Source organism: Lissotriton helveticus, chromosome 6 (genome assembly GCF_964261635.1).
Source record: "Lissotriton helveticus chromosome 6, aLisHel1.1, whole genome shotgun sequence".
NCBI classification, from domain to species: Eukaryota; Metazoa; Chordata; class Amphibia; order Caudata; family Salamandridae; genus Lissotriton; species Lissotriton helveticus.
Window position 1 is genome coordinate 1,960,409,204 of NC_136067.1, and position 20,390 is coordinate 1,960,429,593.

Here is a 20,390-nt window from a genome sequence, read left to right on the forward strand (position 1 = left end):
TGGGCACCACCAACCCACGGACCAGGAGTCAATTTAGATTGGCCCTGTCTAGATACTACCCCAGCAATGGTACTCACCGGGCAGCAAGAACGGAAAGGCCTCGGACTGGACTGGACGACGGACGACGAACTTCGGACTTCAGTTACGGGTGGGCCTCCGGATACCTCGGACCTTGGACTCTTGGCTTGGGCTCTGGTCGGGACTCGCCGCGTTCCTCCACCGTCTCGTTCGGATGCTGGACCGCCTCCTCCGTCTCCTCCGTGGGCCTGAGGGATACTTGAGGCAGAAATATCTGCACGTGGCCGGTATGGTTCCGTCACGGCTGCAGAGGGTCAGGGGGTCGGCGTGGCTTCACCGACGCGTGGGGAAAGGGCAAGTCCCTATTCGGGCGCCATTATGTGGTATATAAATAAATAATACCGGATCTATTTTTGAATGTATGAATGAATAACAGATAGCTCAATAAAATAAGAGTCAAGATTCGAGGTAGTAGGAGTATCTGCAGGTTTATTACAGCATAAGGACAGGATCGGGACAACCTGCATAGGATGACCCAGCAGCTGCTGGGGCCGGGTCTGGGATGAGCGCGCTAACTTTTAATAACAATACATCAACTTATATACATAGCGCAAACACATAGCATTACATTGCAGTAGGCGTAACAGTGGGTGGAGCAGAAGGCGTGACGCGTAGCAGTCGCGAGAGATAACAGTAAAAGTAGGTGTAACTGGGAGTATACATGGACATGTGATGCAAACGTAACAGAATATGTCATGGATGGGCGGAATCATTGGAGGGGGCTACCTAAGGAGCCGGGACCTCTAACCTAATGGTGCGCGTAAACTGGCAATGACGTGTTACTAGGAGAAGCTGGGGGCTACGAACTCTGTGCTAGGAGCAGAGACTTGAGTCTGGAGGGTCGGAGCGACATGTGCCTGAACCCTATCTGGTATCTGATGTTTAGGGAACATGTTGATATAAACTAGAAGTCATGAGGGGAAAAGCTAACTTGATTCTAAGACTGGACCATGCATTATTCTACACGTAGTGCGTGATGAAGAATATTAAATGACCATTAATACAGTATTTCTCTAACGTGGAGCCGAATAGGCTAGACAATGACGGAAACTATTGATGCAGTTCAGTAGCTTAGGAATGCAGAGAAGAAGGACTGAACTGATAGCTGGATTCATAACATACTCTTGGCAGACTCAGAGGCAGAGCCAAGCTGCACCGGGCACTGCGAGGCAGGAAGTAAGTGAAAGGTCGAGGATACAGGTGGGGGCTGTATCGCTCCTCAGCGAGGCTTTCAGGAGACAGGAGCTGAATCTGTGGTCCGGGCCCTGTTGAGGCCTAGAAACGGGGACTTTATAATGAAATAACGTGCACACTGAGAAACGTGGCAATATAACTTTACATAGGCCTGATATTCGTAGTATTCACGAGGACTGGAAACTGGCATACTAGAGGTGGACACAACTGTGATTGCGTCATCAATCGGACATGGGGAATAACATATGCATATTGGTCATGCACACATAACATATGATGGATGAGGCGTAGGGACACAGAACATGGCAAAATTTACTTTACCACAAAAGTAAGGATATCTTTTCTGACACGCGTGCTCGAGGTCAGACTAAATTCTAGTGAGATAATTAAAAGAAGAGGAAATAGCGAATAAATGAAATTCCGTCAACTCTATCTCTATTAACTAACGAAGACGAAGACGCAAGTGCAGTTAATAGAAGCTATTAAATAATAGAAAGAGTTTGCGAAAACAGAGTGACTACTGTGAGAGACAAAAGTGTCAAGAAAAGAAGTAAAATAAATTAACATTACAGTTACCTGGGTCCTTCCAGAACTTGTCCATGGAAAAGAGCTGAGTAGTCTTCACTTATGCGACAGCAGATATTTCCTATAAGAGAAAACAAGGTTATGTTTATTTAATTCATTATCCATGCATGAATAGAAACAATAAGCTTAAACAACTAGCGCAAACAAAAATGCCACAGGAGAGAGGTACTAGTCAATAGTAGTATTAGTACGAATTGGTAAAACAGAAGGTGAATATGCGGTAATAAATAGAAATAGAATGTTATAAGTAAGAATTGGTGACATATTTTTAGCTTAAAACAAGGAAGATTGGACAAAAGAAGATAACAGAAGATAGAAGAAACCAGCTAGCAGAGTACTACCTATTGGCTGTCTCTTCTTATCCCCATCCCCTTTCCCCCCTAGGCACATAACCGTGTGTGAGATTTGATAACCTAACAGGGGTGTTACGGAAGGGGCATTGGGAATTAGACGTCGTTCTGCTCCTGTGCAAGTTGGCTAACAATATAGACGTTCATAACCCTGACAGAGTGAAGTGCCCAAGTGGTTCTTTGCACCCAAGCAGAATGGCGAAGGGATTCGATTTAAAAGATTTAGGAGACATATTGGAAAACATTCAAAAAGATTTAGAAGCAGTAAGAGAAGAGAATAAAAGCTTGAGATTAGAAATAATACGTTTCAGAAGAGAAACATCAGAGTTCGCTAATAGAATAGGGGAAATCGTTTCAGGAACTAGACCAAAAATTCCAACTCTAGAGAGCCAGAGACCCAATGCTAGTTCTATGTCCTTTACCCCAACCCAAATCATCCACTCACTATCTCCAGTGATACCTTTAGCGCCTCCTGAACGTTTCATTGGAGACCCTCAAAAGGCCCAAATTTTCTTGACACAATGATCCCTACATGTTATGTGCCGCTCAACGATTTTCCCCAACTCTCAGTCTCAAGATGAATTCATCTTGTCATACCTCAGTGGAGATGCGGAGTCTTGGTCCATGCCATTAGTGACAAAGGATTATCACTTTTTATATGACTTTGAAGAATTTAAGAAGGAATTCCTTCAAATGTTTGACCAAAGAAAGGAGTCACCGGCAACAGACTACTAATTAGGGAAATCGGGAACTAGTCACTTATCTGGTCCAATTCAACAAGTTAGTAGTGGAAACTGAATGACGGAGAATAAGTGGGCAGCAGTCTTCTATCGAGGTTTAAAGGACAGAGTAAAAGATGCATTATCCCTAATCGACCAACGGAAATTTTAGCATTGGTAGACTTGATTTTAGAGATCGATTTCCGACGGAATGAAAGGAGAGGAGAGAAGAAAAGAGGATTTCGACTATGCGCACCTCGACTTGATAGCATGAAGTCAGAAGTAGCAAGAGCTCCAGAGAGTTCATCAGATGTGGAACCGATACAAGTAGGCACCATCAGAGGTCCATTATCCAAGGAGGAGAAAGAGAAATGGCAACAGAACAAGTTGTGCCTATATTGTGGAGGCAGTGGATACTTTGTGAAAGCATGCCCGAAATAAACAAAGATGCAGGTGAATGAAAACTTGCAGCACCACCAGTAAGTGGAGTTGGGCTGGTGAGTGCAAAAGAGGAAACAACTCAGACAAACCATCTAGTGGCAAATACTTGACAGGTATCATCACCCCATTTAGTTCTGAAAATGACCTTAAATTCCGTAATGTTGTCTTGAAGGAAATTTCGGTGATGGTAGACTCTGGGGCAAAGGGAAACTTGTGTTCCTTAAAATGTGCAACTCATATTGGATTGAATGCCATAAGAAAAGAGAAAAGTGAGGCTGGCAGAGCTGTTGATGGTACCAATCTGATTTCGGGACCCATAGTCAGTTACACAGAACCAGTACAGATGATAACCGCGGAAGGTCATCTGGAAATCTTGCAATTTAATTAAATTGATGCCCCGCAGTTTCAACTCATATTAGGAATTCCCTGGTTAACTGGAAAACAACCCATCAATAAAGTGTAGTGCTAGAACAATTAAGAAGAATTCAGAATATTGCAAGGAACATTGCTTTACAGAAAAAGAAGCACATCAAGGACGAAGTGCAGTCGCCCAGCTTTGCAAGAACGGAGTATCAGTATGTGTAATACAAACTAACGAAGTTTCAAGAGAGTTTGAGGACTACGCCGATGTGTTTAATGAAGTTGAAGTGGAGAAACCTCCACCTCATAGGCCCTACGACTACAAGATCGAACTCAAACCAAGAGCAAACCTGCCATGTAGTCGAATCTAACCGTTGACTGAGAAAGAGAATCTTCATTTGAAAGTCTATTTGAAGAAGTACCTGGATAATGGTTTTATCAGTAACTGTACAGCTTTAAGGCAACCAAAATGCAGACCAATAGATACTCCTGCATATGTAATAATTGTCAGAAAGAACCAAAGGAAACAATCAATTTATCAAAAATACAAAAAGTTAGCATTTAGTAAATTTTCAAACCATGAAAGAAAATGTATTTTAAATCATTCATTCACTTTCATATCCATCATACAAACTCACAACCATACTGAAAACAGACTAAAACATTGTTAGAATGATGATACATTATCATGAATTAATAAATCAGCACAGAATTTGCAATGTACTATCCAAAAAGTGGCACAAATTGAATTGACTGGTGGAATTCTACGCGCGTTTCGGTACTACCAAGTGCCTTCGTTAGGAAGACGGCCACAGTGAAAGCAATTAACGAATCTGTGAAACTAAATTTGTCTTTTTGAATAAAGAGGTTCTTTCATGAATATAAAAATAGTACAAACAAGACATTTGCATTGAATAGTTAAGGAGATTACATAGGTAGCAATACAGAAATGAGGATAAGAGAGATGGCTTCAGAGTCATGGTTACATCAATGCATCACCAGTTTAGTAAGTTGGAATTGAAATGTTAGAGATCGTATATACTCACCACCAAAGAAGGATAAAAGAAGGATAAAAGAGCAGAATAACTACCAGTGATTCAAGAAATACACAGCAAAGGAAACCCTAAAGTATGTCATTCTAAATTTGTGATGTCAGTAGAGGTACTTACTCTTAGTTTAGATAGTAGACCTGTGATGATGCACAGTCGAATAAGAACAATACGATATTTCGAAGATAATCTGCAAAGTAGAAACAAAAACCCACATATACGTGATAATTAGTAAATGGAACATACTCTTTTAGTGGTGAATAAAGATTTCTAACTGATTGTTACCTCAAAACAAATGACAATGGAACATCAGTTTATGTCGCAAAATACTGAAAGATATCCAGATGTGGTTTCAATAAGGGTATACTAAAGATGTGGAAAAATGTAAATTAAAACAATTGTGAGTGGGCCGAAAAGATTTTATAGCCTTCTATCTTTAATCACAAATATGTAAATCTATTTTATATTCATACCTGATTGTCCAATGGACATGCATCGCCTGGACAGGCAAAAAGGATTAGTAATGTCTGTAGATAACTGGATGTCACTTTCTATTCTTTCTGCGCTAAAAGAGGTATGTAGCGATCCTAGTTAATGGAAACAAGATACATGTTGATATGTATCCCAATTGTGACTCGAAATGATAAGTACTTAAATGGGAATAATATTTAACTAATTTTATACTGGAATGAAAACATTCAACCATGTAACAAGATGACACTTACTTAGTTACGTTATGATGCAGATGAAGGGACTAAATACAATTCTAATTGCTGGTTTCACAGATAACGGTATTATAAACAAAATAACATAAATCAAAAAAATAAATCGAAAAAATAAACTATACAGCCATTTTCACTGCTCACGGCCAATAGGCTTTAAGGTATCTGAAAGCAGACAATTATCTTTCCAATATCGCTATGCTGTCAAACGTTTTTCCCTGATAAGGGCATATTATTAAAAGCGGAACTCAAAGGTGTTTCATTACTTCCTGCAGAGAGAAGATACGAAAACGAATGTGGCAAGAATGCATGAAGAAACACATAATTATCTAAATAGCCACAGATGGTTCAGTTAAATTATGTGTAATATGCACATAAAGCTAACAGGCACTGTGTGAACCGAGATACAGTCCTCTCGGCTTTTGATGTCCTGCTCGAGCTGGGTCAGCTGTAAGTTTGTGTTTTTGTTTATTTTGGATTTAATGTTATTATTATTATTAATTTAAGTTATAATGCGCGCAGCTACCCTTGACAGGGTTTCCTAGCGCAGACATATCCATTACTGCAGACTAAGTAAACAGAGAGCCAATCACTGAGAGAACAGCCAGGTCTTAAGATCTCAGTGACACTTAAGGTAGAAAGATTCGCGTTTCATAGAACTAGAGAGGGAATTCCAAAGTCTAGGACCGAGACATGAGAACGAGCGGCCGCCCATTCTGGTTAATTTAAAGCTAGGTATTACATAGTCACCTTGAGTGGACTCACGTAAAGGCAGAACAGGGACATATGGATGTATAAGTTCCTGAAGGTAGACAGGAGCAGTCCCTTGTTTGATTTTAAAGACATACCATAGGGTCTTGAATTTAATGTGGTTGTCAATGCGGAGCCAGAGCAGGACCCGAAGGAAGGGAGAGATGGAGATTTTCCTTGGGACGTGGCATAAGAGGCGGGCGGCGGAATTCTGGACCGCCTGGAGCTTTTTCAATACCTCCTGACTTCCACCCAGGTAGAGAATGTTACCGTATTCCAGGCGAGAGGTGACAAATGCCTGGACTACTGTTCTTTTAGTGGAGTCAGGGAGCATCCAGATGATCTTCCGCAACCACCTTAAGATGGTAAAGCAGGTGGCGGCAACGCTGGCCACCTGTTGCCGCATTGAAAGGTTGTTATCAATGATAAACCCAAGATTCCGAACTTGGGTAACGGGTTGGACCCCAGAGATGCTCGTGTTTGCCCAAAATAACAACTTCAGTCTTATCTCCGTTTAATTTCAACAAATTGGAACACATCCACTCCAACACCCGATGTAGTCCTAACTGAAGGGAAGATATGGAAGCTTCCTTAGAGGAAGACAAAGAGAAAATAATTTGAGTGTCGTCAGCGTACGAATATAGAGATAAGCCCGCATCCTCCAATTTTGATTATTGTGCATCTGATGGTAGCCTTGAGTGCATCCCATAAGGTAGTGGGGCTTGTCCCCGTGAACCATTGTGTCTAAGGTATTCCCTTATGGCCTCCTCAATCTTTTTTTTGTTTTTGGGGATAGCTAAGACGTCGCTGTTAAACCGCCACCTCCGGGGGATGTCTTCGTTGTGGCATCCGCTCAGCTTTAGGCTGATGCATGAAGGGTCTGACACTAGCCTAGGCGCTAGGTCAGAATGTTTTATTAGGTGTGTGTGTTTAATATGTAGTCTATCCTACTATACGAATTGTGCAGGTTAGAGTAGAAATTGAAGTCCCTAGTGTCCGGGTGCTGGAGCCGCCACGGATCCTTGAGGTTGAATTTGGAGAAGATGTGCTTTAGTGTGATGTGTGCACTTGTGGGCTGGTATTGGCAGGGTGAATATCTATCCAACATGTGGTCCAGAGGCATATTAAAGTCCCCCGCCACCAACGTGAGGTTGTTCTGTGGGAGGCTATCGAGCTTGTGCGATACCCCTTCCCAGAAGGTAGGGTTGTCTGTGTTTGGGCCGTATATGTTAGCTACATGGATAAGCTCCTCCCTCATTCTCAGGTGTGTTATCAAGAGTCTACCTACTTCATCATGGCACTGTGATTCTAGGGTTAGGTTGGAGTTTTCGGATATCAGTGTGGTTACCCCACGCTTCTTCTCTTCCGCCGGTGAGCAAGTCACCTCCGAGATCCAGTAACCTTTCACTAGCCTGACATCACCCAGGGACAGTGTGATTTCTTGTAGTAGGACCACATCTCCTTTAGTTTTAGCAAGGTAGTCTAGTATCTTCTTGTGTTTAATGAGGTGGTTGAGCCCCTTGACATTGAGGGATACTATCTTTAGATCAGAAGCCAGGTTAAGATTGTTGGTGGGGTGAGTCATGTCTGGTAAACCTAATCTGCGTCCCCAGCTCTCGTCCCCTCCCGCAAGACCCGGCCACATGGTGTAGGACGGGCGCCTGCCCTGTGAAAGTAACAGTGTTAAGTCTCTCTGTTCTACCAGTTAAGAGGGTCTGGTTGAACCTTCTCGTCAAGACATGTGAGAGCAAAGAGGTGAAAATAGAAAGGAAGGCAGCAAAAAAAGAAAGCAAAGAGTTTAGTGACCCTCCTCACCCCCTTCCCTCCCGCCCCCCTACACAGAAACATTGCATGATGAACGGGCGACGGCAGGGTCACCGTCCCGTCTCACTGGGAGTTGTTGGATGTTAGTTCCCACCATCATACACTGCCCTTGTGTCAATATAAGTAAAAAGGATATGATGGTTGTCTTGGATTCCGTGCATAGCAACAAGTGTGCCGGTTGTGCCGCTTGGCCTCCTACATCTTCCATTGTCTGTTGTCAAGGTTGCGGTGAGGTAGTTTGCAGAAGTCTCTAGCAAGGTAGATCATGTTGAAGCAGTGGTCTCTGGGTGTAGTCATTGCTCGACCGCACAGCGCGCAGGAAGTGCTCTCCTTTCTGTTAACTCAAGGTTCAGGAGCTGGGAGTCTCCAACAGCTGTTGGTTGTTGATTGTCGAGGTGTCGACTTGGTTGTGCCTGGTTATGCATGGACTACAGGGCCTTCGGTGAGACTACATGAGTACATTGTGTTGCTTAGTGATGCTTTGCAGCATCTTTGCGGTAGTGAGGAAGTGTTAGTTGAAGTTGATGTAGCTAATGAGGTAGATCGAGTTGTTACAGTAGTTTGTTACAAGTCTTTGTACAGGCTTTGTTTCACTCCCCCCCCCCCCAACTCGCCTAATCCAACTGCTGTCTCTCTGCGGCTGTCTATTGACTCTGGCTACTGTCTGCGGCTGGGCGGTGGTGGACAGGGGTGACACCGAGGAGCGTATTCATAGTGGAAGGGGCAGCAAATGTTGTGGATCCATGCAGATTCCAGAACTTTCCATCACAGAAATGTGAGGAAAATGTGTGTTTTTGACAAAGTTTGAGGTTTACAAGGGATTCTGGGTAACAGAACCTGGTGAGAGCCACACAAGTCACCCCATCCTGGATTCCCTTGGGTGTCTAGTGTTTTAAAAATGTAAAGGTTTGCTAGGTTTCCTTGGGTGCCCCCCCCCAACTCGCCTAATCCACCTGCTGTCTCTCTGCGGCTGTCTATTGACTCTGGCTACTGTCTGCGGCTGGGCGGTGGTGGACAGGGGGTGACACCGAGGAGCGTATTCATAGTGGAAGGGGCAACAAATGTTGTGGATCCATGCTGATTCCAGAACTTTCCATCACATAAATGTGAGGAAAATGTGTTTTTGACAAAGTTTGAGGTTTACAAGGGACTCTGGGTAACAGAACCTGGTGAGAGCCACACAAGTCACCCCATCCTGGATTCCCTTGGGTGCCTAGTGTTTTAAAAATGTAAAGGTTTGCTAGGTTTCCTTGGGTGCCGGCAGAGCCAGGGTTCAAAATCTACAGCTAGGCACTTTGCAAAAAAGGGTCAGTTTTCACTGTAAACATGTGGTGTGTCCACGTTGTGTTTTGGGCTGTTTCCTGTTGTGGGCACTAGGCCTACCCACACAAGTTAGGTACCATTTTTATTTTTATTAGAGAAACTCAGAATTGTAGAGCAACTGTTATTACAAATTGACTTTCTATGCAATTCTGCCTTACTAATGTAGGACAATGTGTAAAAAAGAAGTCACTTTAAAAAATGTCCTACAATTTACAAGCTAGTATGGGCATCCACAATTTCGGAGATCGGCAAATAGCTACTGTTTCTAGACTCTATATTTTCTTTCCATTTCGGAAATACATAGGTGTCTTTGATACCGTTTTTCACTCTTTATATTTTACCACATTATTTGCTTTATACCCGCTACACAAAGAAAAACCACTGCAACACGCTGCTCAGTTATTGGCTCAGGGTTCCTTGGGTGGTTCTTAGTGAACCTACAAGTCCTATATAACTCAATAACCAGAAGGGTCCAGCGTATTTAACAGTATATTGCTTTCAAACATCTGTCATTGTTAGAAGTTGTTACAGGTGAAAATGTTGACACAAATTGAATTTTTTTTCAACTCATTTTAAATTTTTCTTGTTTTCAACTGTTAGTTTCTATGAATAAACCTTGAAGGATCAATGCAGATGACCCCTTGATCAATTCAGAATGTTGTCTACTTTTCAGAAATGTATAGCTTTCCAGGATTCATTATTGCTTTCACACCCATTTCTACCACTAACTGGAAGGAGGTTAAAAGCACAAAAAGTAGCACAAATAGGCTATGTTCTAGTAAAATGTCAAAAATGTGTAAAGAAATTTGGTTTTCTGATAAATGTCTGTTTGTCCCTGAAATCTGGGGAGATGATGATTTTATCACCACAAAGTCTTTGTTTATGCCATTTGCAGGGGGAAAACCAGACTCTTTCTTCTGCAGCACCTTTTCCCCGTTCCCCCCCAAAATCTTTTTCTCTATTTTGACTTATTTCTGGGTCCTCTTCAGGGAAATCCACAAACCCTGGGTTTCTTTAAAATCCTTATGATGTTGGAAGAAAAGGGCGCAAATTTGGCGTGGATACCATATGTGGACAAAAAGTTAAAGTGGCCTAAGCGCAAACTATCCCAAATACCCTAAAAAGGCTTAGCACAGGGGGGAAAAAGCCTAGCACTGAAAGGGTTAATAATATCCACGTTACTACCATGACCTACAAAAAAGTGCACCTCAAACTGACCATCTGCTGAGACTGTCCAAGATCAGCTCTGCACAACGGAATGAGACTGAGACCCTGGACAACTGCTTGATATGGAAACAACCCTGTGTAGCAGGTAGAGCTTCATAATGTTAGGAGACATTTGGCGTTTATGCACACTCTTAAACATTTAAACAATAATAATGCATCTACAGAAAGTTGACTACGTTTATTTAGAGGGAGTAATCATTATTAATATCAATGGTACAACCATGTCTGCAATAAAGTGTGTATGCACTTGGCTATATACACCACTTGCTCAAGATCACGTATGGAGCGTGGAATGAGTCAGAAACTGAGGGCAGACAAAGGAATGGTGTATATGTACACTGCATGTAATGTTTGAACAATATACCATCTGTCAAAGGCTACAGAAAAGTGCCTCTCTAAAAAGCCATATGCCTTTTCTGTCCCAAATCACACCAAACTCAAAGTAACTGCTTGCTAAAGGAAAAAACATTTACATGAGACATGCTTATAGAATTACTTTGCACTTGAAGCAGGGATGTGTTTAAATAAGTAATACTTAGTATTATTTACATTGTTACCTTAATCACTATTATAAATATAACCCAAAGAATGTCTGCAAGCATTTACATTCAAGTACCTGAAACAAAATTTGCATTAATATTAACGATGTTAATATTACCTCCTACTACAGTCAAATAAGTTACAGTTCACGTAATGTAAACATATGGAGCAGAGAATAAAATGCACATCAAATGACTAATATTTTTATGAACAAAAACAGGTTACTTTTATACAGGCACTTACCATGAACTACAGTGAAGCATGGCAACAACAATAAGAGATGTTTGCGCGAAACAGAAAAATACAACAAAGTTCACAGGAAGAAAGCTCTCTAAATGTTACAAAACATGAGTATTATTTGTAATCTCACATATACAGTGTCTAAGCGAATAGATCAAGCAGTAAATAGGAGGACATTTTAAGCAAGAATTCCTAAAAAGAATAGGTAAACCACAGTTATGCCTTTGCCTACTTTAAATTGCATTTACAAGCACCATTATACTTCTCTTCCGTACAATAAAAACAAAAAGCAAACCACACTGCTACAAGGACCTGACAGAGTGAGGGAACTGCCTGAAGTCCAGTTTAAGAGATTGAAAAACTAGAAATGTTAATGTATTCTTAGTAAAAGTGGAACGACATAGAAAAGTTATTTCTTGCTCCTGGATAACAAACATCTTTAAAGGTTACCAAAACCAGCACAACAATGTAAAATAGTATATAATTAGTATATAATTTGTGTGCTTCACTCATCTTCAACAAATTTAAATATAAAATTAAAGGAAGTGCGTTCCTAACGTTGCTCAAGTAAGGGTAAAAAGATGGACAAAATAAAAGGAATTATGAACAACAAACCCAAATAATGTAATTAATCATGTAGCAGAGTTCTTAATCTTTTGGTCTTCTGTGGACCCCTACTTTAGCTTCACTGTAATCCGTGGAACTTCAATGAGACATTATTGGAATCTGGGTATCCTCAATGAGTCAATATTGGAATCTGGGTACCTCGGCCTAAGCAATTTTGATGATTTGAACCGCAAAGCCATACACAAAATTACAGAAACATGCATGCATCAAACAAATACACTAATTGTAAACTATTTTATTTATTTCACAAACAAATATAAAAATGTCATCGTTTTGATTTTAACAGGAATGTTAAAGCTTTTTCAAATTCAATTGAGGCCACCCATCATCCATACTATATTGTTTGATACACTTGCACTGCTCTCCTGAATAAGTCTGAGAATACTAGCTTGATTTGTAGTCCCCAATTTTAAATTACTACACATTTACAGAACATTTTCACATTTTCAATTTTGCCTCTTTATTGATATACACTGTATCAATATGTTAATATAATTTTATTTTCTAAGCAGTCAAGGACCTCCCGAGTAGTCCAGGGATCTACCACATACATTGAACAAACAATGCACTTCAAATTGCACAATTCATTGGCATATGTTATGTAACAATGACTTTAAAGCATAGCATTTTGAATAATATGTATTTTGTGTAAATATAAGACATTTTGTGCAAATAAAATGGATCAGTTTTAAACAGAAACTTAGAAGCCTTAATCAATTCTGCTAGCACCCTACTGGCCTTGTAATTATCAGAATGTGTTTTAGTCAGATAAGTCTAGGCATCTTAACTTCTCTCAGACTCATGCATGCTTCGTCCTAGCTTGCTTAAGTACTCCATTGACATTGCTTGAGCTGCCGCTATATGTTCTAATCTTAGCATAGAATCTTCCAGTTTTTGTAGCTTGTGCATTATTGCTCTCTGGGCCTCAACTGTTGTCTGTTTGTCAGATCCTTCATTCAGGTTGAAGATGTTTTCTACAGTTTCAATAAGTAAATGTTTGAAGGCTTTATCTTTCAACATTGCACACTGCATTCTCCACTCTGTTTTGGTTGTATACAAGGCATGGCATACAATAGGTGCTGTTCCACCCCAAAATCAGAAGGTAAATGAGCAATAATCAAGCCTTTAATTTTTGTTTTTATCTTGACACATTTGCTTTGTGTTCAAATATAGGACTCAAATGTCAGGGTATGTCTTCAGACAAATTGCTGCCTATTCTTTTAACATGGAAATTGGTGTTTACTTTTCTTTCTCTGAATGCAGAGGTAGCGGATTTTGGAAAGATAACTACCTGACAATCTTGCAGGGATACAGGGAATGTAAAAACAAATGCTGTAGGATGTTTGTTGGTTTCTAACACAAAAATATAAATGTCTATACATGAACTGTGCAAATATTTCAAATTAAATCATCAGTTAGCAAGGTACAAATGACGCTATTTTGTGATGGAGACAAAGATTTTATTGGAATCAATAAAAAACAAGACCCTTTACTTGGTGATGTTCAAATGATGAATAATTTCAGGAACTCAATTTCCATACATTATCAATTATGCACCATATAGTTTTAGCAATAAAACTGCATGTCAGTTCAAATTTTGCAGTCAGTTCAATGGGGAGTGTACTGTATGTGAATTATAGGATGCTACCACACCATATTGTAGTATATATTTGCAACAGTGTACTCTAAAGTACACCCCTGGCTACATACCACACCTTTACCAGTCTACTGCTGAATGCCTGTGGGTCATTTGCTATACTTGCTTTTGGTGAAACACTTGGAATTTTCGAAATTTGTATGACCTAAGTGATATTACATTGATGGCTGCACCACTACTCTGAAAATTGTTCCAGCTCCACTGTGGCATTGTATTGTGCAAATTAAGCAGTCCAGCCTCACATATATTTTCTGGTCTTTCAGATCCTGATCCACCAAGTGTCTACCTGCGACCAATGTGTCATCCATTGGCTTAGAAATATGGTGCTGTGTGTAGTGGGTGCCTGTGTGAGGGGGTGGGTGTGGGGTTCTAGCTCCTGTCTCTTATTGATTGTAGCACTGTTCAGGCAAGTTATGGTTTCGCTAAATTGATGTCACATATACTATGATATAATTGTTGGAAATGTAGATCTTTATAGTGCCGTTAACCCACATATGTATGAAACATGTACAGAGCCTCAGCGTATAGTCGGGAAGTTTAACTCAATAATGAAGAACCATTATGACATACTGGTGTTGCTCTATCTTTTGGTAATGATTTTCAGGAGGCTCGTCTTAACACATATCCTCACCATGAACAGGTTGCTTAATACTGCCTGCTATTTTAATTAGAGGAACTCAAGTGGGTGGTTCCCATGACCTTTTCAAAGAATGTAGTGTGCTCCAGTTTTGCTAGCTTTTCCTCAACTTTTTCTGCATTTTTAAGACCAGGATTTAGCAGGTTGACTGGTGGTACAGTGTAGTTGAGGAGGAGTTTCAAGGCATTCCCTTTTAAGCACTACGAAAGTCACGAAATAAACCTGTGCTTAACCATCTGGTAGCATGGCCCAACGCAGTCAGACTTAAATTAGGGGCACTATTTTAAATATTTATGCAGCACTCAACCAGTAATAAGTGAAAACACACCACAAGAAAAAATCCCAAATCAATTTAGAGAAATAGCATAGATTTCAATAAGTAAAATGACAAGGTTCTTTATTTTTTGCACGATTAAGCAAAATCATTGCAAATTATCAACTTAAAACACTGCAAGTACATTAAAAAAGACATTAATATAAATACTGAAAAATGCTAACATGGACCAAATCTCTATATAGTTCACTGTAAGCCAAGTAGCAAAAAAAAAAGCATTTGCAATGCAATAAGTATCGCATTTGCAAGAGTTGAAGCTATTGACATTGTAAATGGCAATGCCTTTTCTTTATATGTTATGATAATTAACAAATAATAAAAAGACATTGTCATTTACAATGCCAATAGCTCAAACACTTGTAAATGCGAGATCTATTTCACTTTAAAAAAAGCGGCCTCCATTGTTCCGGGCTGCTTAGAAAGTGAAAGTGCGCACTGTGCAGGAAAGCATGTGGTACCTGCAGTAGGGGAAACTATTAAAGAATATAGTGTTTTTGACTAAATAAGACATACCATACAGTGTAACAACAGAAGTAAAAAGGCCAGTCCTCATGCGAGTTTACAAATGAAGACAAGGCGGTACTAAGGAGGGACTAACAGGGCCGGACTGGCTACCGGGCAGTTGTGTGTGCTGCCGAGCTGGGGACTGATTTCGTTGATGTGGGCCTGCGTGTGCAAAGCGAATTTCGTTTTGCTTTTTTTATTTCAGAGCACACGCAGGTCCCCATCAACGAAATAAGCCCCCACCACAGAGAAATTAGCCCCCAGCTCTGCAGCACACACAACTGACCGGTAGCCAGTCCGGCCCTGGGGACTAACAAGCCTATTAACGTATTAGAAGCCAGTATTTACTAAGGATAATGATACAAGCCAATGAAAAATATGGACGTAGAGTGAGCGGAGCTACAAATCAATGCTCAAATACTGCATGACTCGCAGAGCAGCGCATGCTGTGCCAGGCTCGACCTAAAAAAGCAAGAACATCAAAGAAAAGGACAGAAGGTTTACAACCTTTCAGACTTCAATTTAATTGTGACTAGATGCTAAAGATGCAGGTCTTCCACCACAGGGGCAGTTAAAGTGCAAATACTATCAACACCAAGGGACCCTCTCTCATCAAGGTCCTCTGTCAGCTGTTGAGGTATAAAAGACATATCAGTAACAATTCAAAATCCGAGGGCTATAGAAACTGAGAAAGCTCATTTTATCAAAGTTTGTTCAATGTAATCAACTAATATCAATTTAAAAACAGTCACAGTTTCGTAGACCTTTGGAGCTGCATCAAGTTGTAGCTAGAAACAGGGGCGGCTATAGGCTCATGGTTGCCCTGGGCAGGGAGCGTAGGTAGGGGGCCCCGGAAGGTGGGGTCCGGTCGGGGCGGAGCACGGAGGCCAGTAATGAGGGGGGGGTCAGGGTGTTTGGAAATGGAACAGAGCCGGAGGCCGCCAAATCCCTGCGAGGGGCCCCCACGCAAATATGTATCCATCCTCAGAGAATTGTTATATGAAGGATATATATTGGCGTGGTGGACCCTGGGGTTTGGTGGCCCTGTGCAGGTTCACAGCTTGCACATGCCTAAGGCCGCCCCTGCTAGAAAAGAGAGCTGTAGGGAACTCACAAATTAGCAATTAAAGTGTAAAAGTTTAATCACCCAGGAACCCTCTCCTATCAAGGTCTACTAAAAACTGCTGTATGACCAATTAAGTGCAAATGCTTTTCAAACCCAGTAATCCCTTCTCATTAAGTTCTACTAGAAACTGCTGTTTGAACAATTAAAGTGAGAATCCTTTGAACGCCCGAGAACCCCATATCATTAAGGTGTACTAGAAAGTGCTGAAAATAAGGCAGGCTAAGAATGCTCAATTACACCCTGTCATTCGTTAGACGTGAATAACCGATCTGAATAGAAGTGCCATCAAAGAGGTAGCAAAAAGGGAGCCCAGTATTTCGAAACTGTTAAATAGCACCTGAAAGAAGACAAGGCGCAGACACCCCATATTAGAAATTAGGGGAGAGATTTAGCCTTACGGCTAGAGCGGTTGACCTAGGACCTGGGGAATCGGGTTCGAGTCTCGGCAACGATGCTACACATCCTGTGATTCTGGGCAAATCATGTAATCTCCCTGTGCCTAACAAAAATGAATGTGTTAATCTGTAACAAAACTGGTGCCCATGTAAAGCGCTCTGATACCCAATGCCTCGGGTCTAGTTCGCGCTATATAAAACTCTTAACCCCTTCGATGCTGATGACGAGCTAAGCTCGTCATGAGGTACACCTCTCGTACGCTCATGACGAGCTGAGCTCGTCATGAACCGCGGCTTTTTGAAAAAGTCAGCGCACAGCGGAAAAATGCACCGCACGCATGCGGTTAAATAAAAATAACTACAGTGTGAATACTATTTAGCCACAGGATTCAGCAGTTATTTCTCAGTGAAATTACATCCTAAAGAAGCAGAGTGTCAACTCCCACATTAAAAACAGTTAAAGTGCAAGTACTTTTTTACAACCACTTTCAATGTGGCTTAACGGCTAAAGGGGCCGACTTTGAAGGTGGGGAACGCTTCTGACGGGAGGCAAAAAAAGCCCTGTGACTCTGGACAAATAACTTAATCTACCCGTGCCTAAAAAATGAATGTATCTGTTTTGTAAGGCAATAGGTGCTCATGTAAAGCGCTCTGATACCTTTGGGTTGTGTTTGCACTGTATAAAACTGGAATATTCACACAAGAAACATTGTTAGAGCAGACTTTATAGATTAAGAATTCTTGCAGATAATTGACAAGAGTCCCCCTTTAAACATTTGGCTGCAGCAGCTATACAAGATCAAATGTTCAGCCGTATGAAGATTGGTGCTAGCCAAAGGCGCCTGAGGCGAATGAGATAAGTGCACACACCAGTCAATTAGGGGCAGTTCTACAGCCGCTTTCAAGCGTTTGCACCTAGGCCGTTTGGTTATTTACAATTTCTCTCAAGTGGAATAGCTAACGATGACTCCTCCCAGGGAAAGCCCGGGGGAGGAAACCTATCTGCAGTTTCCGCGAGGAGTAAAGGCCAACCAATTCTTCCACAAGGATACGAAAGGGCTGGGCTTGATTATACCCCATAGGGCCTGACTTCAGCCAGGCAGATCCTGTCAACAGCCTGCCGGAGATCCAGGTGCAGTAGCATGACACTGGTACCCACCGGTGTCCAACCTTTGCCTCAGGTGCCTCCTTAGATCCTTCGATAGCTGCCAGGATTTTCACTCTATCCGTAGGGATAGCATTGGCAAGCTGGGGCAGTACTGTGCATTAGATGGAGATGTGGATGCAGCAGCTGCCAAAGGCGGGTATACTTATCGAGGGTGACTTCTTTATGGCGGTGCTTGGAGGCTTTGTCCCTTGTCATGGTGGATGCTGATTGGTGTTCGCTGTGTATCCCGGCTGAAGCAACAAGTAAGGTGGAGCTGACCCGCCTGTGCTTGGCGGCACAGTCAGTGAAACCTGGACCCTTAGGCAGACACATCTCCGCCATGGGCGGTCCAGATGTGGGGCCCCTTCACTGGAGGTCAGGGGGCACAACAGGTGGGAGGAAATGGCTGATGCAGGTTGAATTCAAAGGAAGAGCCCCGCCCCCTGTGGCTCTGGGGCCTCCATGTGCCCTCAAGGGCAGGTTCCGGGGTATATTCACCAGTGGGGGCCCGACGCATGGGCATGATTCTTTGGTCTGCAGATTGGAGTTGGTGATGTGAGCCCGCTAGATCACGTGTGCCATTCTCCACGGCCAGCCATGCCTGACATCACAAATATTGAGCGCATCGCCTCCTCATTCCGACCCTCAACGCAGATGTGATTTACCATGCAGTTGAAATTTCAGTCTATATCCAAGGTGCAAGTGAGCCTTGCAGACATCTTCAAATACCCACAAAGTCACAAGTTTCTTGTGTCCACCTACTTTTAAAAGGTATTCTTGCCTACTTTGCCCCCAAACCTTCACCCACCTAAATCAATTGACATTTTGTGAGTACAAAAATAAAAGAAAATGCATTTAGATGCACAAATGGATTTTTGAATCAGGTCTTCAGCCTTTAAGAAAATAGTTTTTTTTGGGGGTGGGGGAATACATTAATTTTAATGGGTTACAGAGGTATTATGGAAAATGGGCCGGGTGGAGGATCAAATATGCTATGTCTTCTGCTCTCCCAGGGTCAGGTGTTTCAGCCATAACTGTACTAGATACTTTTGCACTCCTCTCTTTAGTCACCTATACATACATGTGGAATAATCCATACTGTCCAGTTCATCTAACTGAAATTCTAAATTGTCTTTTTACTAGTATCACTTTACAAAAGATAGCAATTGAACAGGTTTTCCACTAGTCTATGTGCTTTGAAGCTCTTTTTTACACCCATTAATCAATTATTACAAAATCTTTATATATGATCAAACATATTGGCATTTCTGCTGTGTGCTTCTCATTTCAGATGTGCGACCATTTCATCGATCGCTTCTGGAGCAACGCAGACATTTCAGTGCGATGGAATGGTTGGTCGCTATGTCAGTATCATCATAAGAGGCAGAGAGGACTATCTGACACCCTGTGAAGTGGAGGTCTTTGGATACCCTGAAGACCAAGCATCCACCTGCGTCTGTTGAAGAACATGATAAAAGTACACATACAAATCTGATAGCCTTTGTGGAATATATTAAAACAATTAAAGCTTTACCCTAAAATGTATAATTGATATTTACTGATTAATATCTAACAATCATGATTTTAGTTTTAATTTTTTACAGATGGCTGTTCTCTTCATTGATTATTCTCAAAGCATCTTAATGTTTGTATAATTTAGCTGAAAGGCATGTAATATATATGCGAAAACCTACTTCTTTTTTCTCATTATGTCACATGTGCAGCCATTAAAAGTTCTTCCTTATGTATTTACATTTTAGAAGATTTTGGTAATGAGATTCCTATTACGTTCCTCACTTAAGGCCTCATGTGATAAAATACATTTGGTAGCAGTGGTCGAAATTTGCATATCCACTTTTATTGAATGCATTTATATTTTGTGAACCGACCTGTACTAGGAGGTCACTTTAGAAAATACAGATTCATAGTGAGTCGCAGTTCGACCTACCTCATTATTATTAATGAAGTAGATTGTAAATTGGGAATCACTATGATTGGCTGGGGTCAGAAGACCACCATGTCTGTGATTGCTTTTAAATAAAGCAATATTTTTTATTTCATCACAGCCTGTCTTCTCAAAAGAAAAACCAGCTGTGTTTAAAATAATATATACAACGTTTAACAAACTGGGTCACTGCCTGCTTCAACAAATTGTTTTGTTAACATTCACAAAGGGAAAGGTGTCTCTCAAGGGAATGGGTTACTGCTTCCTTTGAGGTGGTGGCAAAATACCATAGGAAACTGTATTTGGAAGGAACGCCTTTAGCATGCCCCTTCCAATTATAGTTGTAATAGTTGCCTAAGCCCACTTAACATTTCAGAAAACATTTTCTGAATCGTTAAATAGGTTTAGTAGATTTAAGGAAGTGCTTTAGCATTCTCAAATTCTCTGATTTACAAAATCACAGGGTTTGCAAATGCTAAAACCTTTAATATATGAGGCCATTACTCTCATCAAAAGCCCTCATTCTTGCTAGAGGAGGAGACTTATTCAGCAAAGCAATAGATCTCTTTTTGTAAAATATATCATAATATGAGTGGCTCATCATGAGTAACCAAAA

At 41.2% G+C, this 20,390-nt stretch overlaps 1 protein-coding gene across 1 annotated transcript in view; it reads left to right on the forward strand.

The window, feature by feature from the left end:
* The window catches only part of LOC144761985 (fucolectin-like), a 58,380-nt gene extending 38,797 nt beyond the window's left edge, over window positions 1–19,583 (forward strand). Inside the window, exon 4 of the mRNA XM_078647150.1 lies at window positions 19,121–19,583. Coding sequence (XP_078503276.1) covers window positions 19,121–19,292 — 172 coding nt within the window. The 3' untranslated portion in view covers window positions 19,293–19,583. The remainder of the gene's footprint in view (window positions 1–19,120) is intronic.
* The last annotated feature ends 807 nt before the right edge of the window (window positions 19,584–20,390 follow it).